The sequence below is a fragment of the Colobus angolensis genome, unplaced genomic scaffold (assembly GCF_000951035.1).
Source record: "Colobus angolensis palliatus isolate OR3802 unplaced genomic scaffold, Cang.pa_1.0 Scaffold34, whole genome shotgun sequence".
Classification (NCBI taxonomy): Eukaryota; Metazoa; Chordata; class Mammalia; order Primates; family Cercopithecidae; genus Colobus; species Colobus angolensis.
The window spans coordinates 2,578,204-2,585,584 of record NW_012116710.1 but is presented as its reverse complement, the minus strand read 5'-3'; the positions used below and the strand labels follow the sequence as shown (position 1 = coordinate 2,585,584).

Sequence of the window (7,381 nt, the reverse complement as noted above, 5' to 3'; positions counted from 1 at the left end):
AGACGGAGTCTTGCTGTGTTGCCTAGGTTGGAGTGCAATGGCTCAATCTTGGCTCACTGCAGCCTCCGCATCCCAGGTTCAGGTGATTCTCCTGCCTCAGCCTCTGGACTAGCTGGGATTACAGGAACCCAGCACCAAGCCCAACTAATTTTTGTATTTTTAGTAGAGAGGGTTTCGCTATGTTGGTCAGGCTGGTCTCAAACTCCTGACCTCAGGTGATCCACCTGCCTCGGCCTCCCAGAGTGCTGGGATTACAGGTGTGAGCCACCGCGCCTGGCCTATGGGGGCCATTTTCATAAGGAAAAAACCAAAGAGTGCCCAGGCGCTGGCGGGGGGGCTCAATAAAGGAACGGGTACATATGCAGTGGTGTATTTGTATGGAGGAATACCACGGAGCAGGCAAATATCATGGATAAGCCAGGTCTCTGTGTTGGAACATGGATAGAGCTCCAAGAGCACATGAGGGAAAGACACAATTGTACAACAAGACATACAGTGTTCTGGCATGCTGGAGTGTGAAGCATGCTACGGACGTGTGCTTCCAGACACATCCACGTGTGGCCAGAGGACAACAGCCAGGTAGCAGGAGGCACCAAATACAAAACGGGATGCCCCTGGGGATGAAGAGAGGGGAATGGGACTGAGAAGGGCCTGCAGCAGGGACCTCATGCGTCTGCACGTTCTGCTGCTTTCATCATGGCCAGAGGAAAGAACAGGCCCGAAGCAAATATGAGAGCGCATTTTCATTTGCTAGTTCTGAGTAGTAGGTACGCAGGTGTTTGTGTTTTCCACTCTCCCGGAAAATGGAAAGGCTTTGGAGCCAGTCCAATATGTACTGGAATTGTTGTACTGTTTTTGTAAACTTTGAAAAGTTACTTAGCCTCTCTGAAGCTCAGTTTATTTATTTGTAAAATGGAGATGATGCTTATTTTGCAGCGGGGCAGTGAATTTACTAAGATAAGGCCTAGCATATGATTGGGCATGTCCTTCAGTAAATGAGAGCTGATGATAATAAAGATAATCAACATCAATCACTTTCTCAGAGAGTCCCCAGCTCTTTTTCTGAGACAGGGTCTCACTCTGTCACTCAGGCTGGAATACAGTGGTGCAGATCTCGGCTCACGGCACCCTCCACCTCCTGGGCTTAGGTGATCCTCCCACCTCAGCCTCCAGAGTAGCTGGGGCCGCAGGTATGTGACACCACGCCCAGATAATTTTTCTATTTTTAGTAGAGACAGGGTTTTGCCATGTTTCCCAGGCAGGTCTTGAATTCCTAGGCTAAAGCCATCTGCCAGCTTCGGCCTCCCAAAGTGGTGGGATTACAGGTGTGAGCCACGGTGCCCGGCCAATACGCTTCTCACAGCTGTCTCGTGACAGATGGAGCAAATGAGTCCTGTGTTGCCTGGCCCATGGAATCGATTTCTGAAATCTGAACCAGCAAAAAGAGGGACACTACCTTTGTGGGGAGTATTTTATTTTTATTTTCTGAGGCAGGGTCTCACCCTGTTGCCCAGGCTACAGTGCAGGGGCTCTGTCATGGCTCACTGTAGCCTTAACTTCCCCCCGGGCTCCAGCCATCCTCCCGACTAGCTGGGATTACAGGCTCCTACCACCATGCCCAGCTAATTTTTGTATTTTTTGTGGAGACAGGGTTTTGCCACGTTGCCCAGGCTGCCTCGAACTCCTGGGCCTGCGCAGTCCACCTACCTTGGCCTCCCAAAGTGCTGGGATTACAGGCATGAGTCGGTGCGCTGGTCCCTTTGTGGAGAATTAATGGGGGAGATGTTCTGCGGGCGGACGGCTGTGGCAGCCATGCTGGCTGTGGCAGCATTCACACTCACGTTTGATTCCCTGGACTTTTTGGTGGCTTTTTCTCAATTATTAAACAATGTTAAGCTATGGCAGTAGCTGCTGACGCATAGAAGGCAGAGACAGTCTCTGCCCTGGACCCTGCTGGCGAGGGTGGGCCCCGCTGTTGAAGCCAGGAGCCTCAGGCTCATCTCTGTCTTCAGGACAGTCCGAATGTTGGTATCTTCCCAACTTTTTCCTGCCCATGACACACTTCTTGCCATTTGTACCTAGGAGGGTGTCTCTGCCTCGGCCTCCGCCACCTCCGCAAACGTCGTCTCACCCAGGCCTTCCTTTGCAACCACCTCCCCCACTTCCCGTCTAAAGTTGGCACAGAGGAGTGACGCGGCTTGACCAGGATGTCTCGGGGACACACCCAGGCACCTTCTTGCTCGCTGGGAAGCAGTGAACTCTCCCACTCACAAGGGGAGAGAAGCCACGGTGATGAGTTCCTTCCTGTGTGTGTGTTGTGGGGCGCTTTGGATGAGCTTGGGGACATTTAGAAGCAGGGAGGAGGTGAGAGGAGGACGACAGAAGTTGGAGGAAGGACCTGAAGGGAGAAGACATCTCACCACTGTTTATGCCCAACATTTAAATGTTCCCTAAATTCTGCTTTTTCACAGAAAAGTCTTTTCCACCAGTCATTTTCTCCGAAATCTCCTTAACTCCCTTGTCATTTGCCACAAATGCTGTTAACTGGACTCACACGTACTATGTGTACCTTAATGATTCATTTACTCTATGGACAGTTGTTAGAACATCTGGTATGTGGTCACCCGTGTGGAGCCAAGGAGATGAGGATGTGGGGGCTGCAGGGTCAGCCCTCCCAGGAGTGCACGGTCCAGCCAGGGATCAGGGTCCCCTGGGAGCTGTGCCTCAGGAGCTTACTGACTGAGAAAGCCAGCTAGGCGGGACTGTCTGGGGACAGGCCTTGGCAGCCGGCATCTCCGCACTGCTCCTTTCCTGCGGCTCTGTAGTTGGGGCGGGAAGGTGGGTGGAAATGGTGCTGGTGAGTCGGAAAGGCCTCCTGGAAGCTTGGGATGGAACTGGGAGGTGATGGAGAGTCTCTTGGTGGTCTTGGTGTGATGACATGCCACAGGGCTGGTGTCTGTGGTGGGCGGCCTGTCTGGGCAAAGCCTTCATCTTCTCCACCCTGGTCATCTCTTCTGTAAAACTGGAATGGGCTGACCTGCCCTGTGCGCGCCAGAAACCCCAGGGGGCAGCAGGTAAAGGTTGGGAGGAAGTTCTTTCTATAGTATTCATGTAAAATTGTATTATTTAAAAAGTTGTGGTCAATTAGCAGAGCATACAGCTGACCACTTTAACCAGGTTTAAGGGCACCGTTCAGTGGCATTAAGTCTGTTTTCTGAGGAAGCTTTTTAAGATTAAAGATGTGCTGGCAATCTTACTTACTTAAAAACAGGGTCTTGCTCTGTCACCCAGGCTAAAGTGCAGTGGCGTGACCATGGCTCGCTGTAGCCTCCACTTCCTGGGCCCAAGTGATCCTCCCACCTCAGCCTCCAAGTAGCTGGGACCACAGGTGCATGCCACCATGCCCAGCCAGCAACCTCATTATGATGTGTTAAGACTGTGTGGGCATCCAGCTGTCCTGCCAGTTCTCAGAGGTCAGATTCTCCTGTAACTGCTGCGGTGGGAGGGAGAGGATGAAAGGGCTAGAGATGGGGCTGTGTCCTGGCCCACTCACTGGCCCACTGCTGGCCCCTCCTTTGAATCTCTGTCTCCACCTGGACTCTGGTACTTGGGGGATGTCTCTGCACAGCCTTCAGTCTACTTCTGCCGGGCACTGCCTGGCATAGGGATGGGCTGCTTTGCTGCCTTAGGATGTTGTTTTGTGGGAGGCCACGGTCCAAGGCTGCCCTGGGCCTCATCTCTGTCACCGGGTGGGAGCACCTGCCCTGCCTTGGTGCCCAGGGGCCTTTGGGGACCCCAGAATATATCCTCAAAATGTCTTGTACCCATACCCCCTGCTCAGGCAGAAGAACTCAGACTCAGATCAGTGTAGCTGGCGGCGGTCCGTGGTGAATGAAGCGCAGTGCAGGCTCAGAACGTCAGGTGATGGGGCTGGGGGCTGAGCATCCTGGAGCGCATTTGTTGGAGGGCGGGAAACTCATTTTAATGTTGGAGGGCGGGAAACTCATTTTAATGAGTATCAAACATGCAGTGCACTTTTTTCACGTGATGGATTCTTTCAGTGTCACTGCTTGGAATCTGATTTACTTTTCCCCAAATATGATAGACATTCTTGGTTTCTCAGCTTAGAGAGCGTGTGGCCTTCAGTCCTCAGAAAACTGTCCTAGATGATAGTGTTGTAGGCCTCTCTTTCCCTCCCTCCTCTTTCCATCTTTCTGTCCGTGGGCAGCTGGCAGTGGAAGTACCTGCCTAGGATGGGGATGAGGCCCGGGTCAGGGCCGGGTGCCGTGCAGCCTCAGCGGCTCCGACGGGCCTGGCACGGAGCCGGTCGGAGTCCTTTGGGTGTTCGCGGGGATGCAGTGGGCTCTCTCGGGCACAGTCCTGACCGGGGCGGAGGTGACTCCCATCTCCCGGGCAGGATGCATGCGGTTTTCTGCCGTCCTGGGGAGCACATGACGCCTGGGAAGCAGTGGCCGGGAGGTGATTCACCAGGGGGAGCAGGGCCTGGAAAACAATGTCTGTCTTGAAGCTCCGGGAACCAGGAAAATGAGCTGGAAATGTGAGTAATGTATAATTTTACTAAAATTAACCAGCCAGTTCTCTGGGCCTTTTCTCACTGTTTTCAGCGTCTTTGTCTGACCCGTAGTGCCCACTGTGCTGTGTTCCATGGACCATCTTTCCAGTTAGTGCACCTGGAAGTCCCCTTCTCCCCGCGGCCCTGCGTAGGGTAGGCGCGCAGTGGGGCTATGGGAGCACAGATGGTGGATTTAGGTGCGGGGCTGCCCTGTCCTTACCTCTGCCCTGGCAGCTGGCGGCCCTGGCACCCCTCTCCTCTGTGATGTGGTCTCCAAGTCATGCTTGGATTTCCTGAGGTGCCGCTGAGTCTTCCACGTGACTGTGCCGTGCCCCTAGGACATAAGGTGCGAGGGGTAGGCAATGCCTTCTGTGCCCCGACCTTGGCTTTGGACATGAGCAGACGCGGCCTGAGCTTGAAGCTGCTCCTCCTTGCCACCCGGGGGTGTCTTTATCCTTGGACTTCTGTCTTTATCCTTGGACCTCGCCTGGAGCCAGAGCCGTCACTTGGGAGCTGCAGCCCCTCCCGGGCCTTTCTGTTCTTGCTAGATTGTAAGCCCGTGAGAAGGCAGGGCTGTGGCTTCCTTTCTGTAACCTCCACAGAACAGAGACTCAACTAGCACTGGCTGAGTGAACGGAAGTCTAAATTCAGAGGCACACCATGTCTGCGGCGCTCCTGAATCCGTGACATGAGCCCCCAGGTCCGTGCGCTTCATGAAGTGGCTCGTGGAAGTATCAGTGAGGTGGAGAGAAGCCATTCACTCATGTCGTTAACAATGAAATTGTATCTTTATCTGAATTTGGAAGGGAGCGGGACACTGAAGATGAGGATGTGTGGTGACACTGATGAATTGAGTATTCGACAACCAAGCCCTGTTTAGGTAGAAGCCAGTGGATCTCAGGCCTGCTTGGCTTGACGTCCATTCCGTGGAAGATCCTCTGGTGATGTCGGTGTCTGGGATCGTAACCCTTGAGGCATTCATTGCAGAAACCTGTGCTGTCTTCTGAACTGCCACGGACAGCCGACATTATGGACAGGCTGGTTTCAGTATTAAGGTTTTTAGTATTTTCATGTTTTGAAAATCGCTAGGATGTATGTGGCGTTGATGGAACCTACTATCTAGGCTCTGGCCAGAACATTCTCTTCCATGGTTGTCTTAGTGGGCTGAACGTTTATTCCTTAATTGCTTTTAAGACATTCTGTATCATCAGCCAGAGAATAAAAGGAAAGAAAAAAACCCATAAACAAATACTGGGTCCTTTACAGCTAATCACCCTATAATCAGTACACTCGGTTCAGGACTGACAGGGTTCTCTTGGCGCTCACTGAGGGCTGCACTGCGCCGCTGTGATTGTTTTGGTTTAGGGCTGACTGGGTCCTCTTGGCACTCCCTGATTTTGGTTTGTGTGCTGTTTGTCCCCCGTTTAGAGTCCTCTGGGTGGATATTACTATGACCACATGGTTACATGGAGACGCCGAGGCTTGGAACCCCTTGGGGCACTGAGTGGCAAGCCGAGCACGTGCCCCTGCTAGAGATGGCACAGAATGACATCACAACATCACAGCCGAGGCTACACTCAGGCCCCCTCTGGTGCTTCTCCTGCTCAGCCCTTAACAGCTCACTGATTGGGCTGCAGAGTCCATCTGAAGGCCTGAACGCACCTCCAGTTGACTCCTCAGCCCTCCAGCTCTCCATGATTCTGCCCATCCACAGTTCCACTCCACGATACCTACCTTTCTTACCCGGTCACCCATGCCCTGTTTCTCTTCATTCACCTGTTAAGTCTCTCTCTGTGCGCCCATGGTAGCAAGGGTAATGAGATAGGAGGGACGAGGTAATGTGAGGAGGGGCAGGTGCATAGATGAAGAGATCATTGACGGTGGGTGATGGGTTCTATATTAAAGGTTTGCATGGGGCGCTTTGGGATTTTACACTGCAGCTATGGTTGGCAGTGCAGGACAGGGGGAGGAGGGAGGCTAGAGCGGCACCGCCTGCACACAGCCACAGAGGCACAGAGTGGCTGCGTCTTATTTGAGGAATGGCAAGTAGACGGTTGAACTACAGAGCACAACACTTGGAGGCTTGGAGCCAGAGATGAGGATGGGAAGGTGGTCAGGCCCAGAGGCTACCAAGGCCCGTGCTGAGCTGCTAAAAACGTTAACTAAGGGCTGAATGTGGTTGGATTTGCTTTATAAAGAGATTGCTCTGGGATGGATACAAGCAAAACAGGAAATCTGAATAAGGTTGGTAGTTGTCTTATCCTGGTTGTGATATTGTACTGTAGTTTTACAAGATGCCACCATCCGGGGAGTCGGGGTACAGGGTGCATGTGATGACTCTGTGTTCTTACAGCTGAAGTTAATTGACAGTTTCAGAAAGGTATGCCTATCACATGCATGTGTGTGTGTGGTGCGTGCATGTGTGTGTGTAACAGTGTGTATGCGTTTGTGTAACATTCAGTGTGTGCGTGTGTGTGTGTAACGTATTCAGTGTGTAACATTCTGTGTGCATGCGTAACATTGTAACATTCATTGTGTGTGTAACATTCAATGTGTGTGTGTGTAACATCTTCAGTGTGTGTGTGTAACATATTCAGCCAGTCTGGGACGGGGGCTGTGGCTGCTGCTCCACCAGGGCAGGCTCAGGCTTTTCTGCTAGTTAAGACAGGTGACTACTTGCAGACTCTGAAAATAATTTGTATTTCTTAAAGAAAATTCACTCAAGGCCAGGCGCGGTGGCTCAAGCCTGTAATCCCAGCACTTTGGGAGGCCGAGACGGGTGGATCACGAGGTCAGGAGATCGAGACC

General features: G+C 52.4%; 1 protein-coding gene across 8 annotated transcripts in view; it reads left to right on the top strand.

Moving 5' to 3' along the window:
• Nucleotides 1–7,381, top strand: part of VGLL4 (vestigial-like family member 4) — a 165,102-nt gene that overhangs the window by 147,556 nt on the left and 10,165 nt on the right. The window contains exon 1 of one of the 8 annotated variants that reach the window (XM_011952312.1): nt 4,240–4,558. The exons of the other annotated variants lie outside the window; for them this stretch is intronic. Coding sequence (XP_011807702.1) covers nt 4,557–4,558 — 2 coding nt within the window. The 5' untranslated portion in view covers nt 4,240–4,556. Of the gene's footprint in view, nt 1–4,239; nt 4,559–7,381 lie in introns of those variants that run through there. 8 annotated transcript variants of the gene reach the window in all.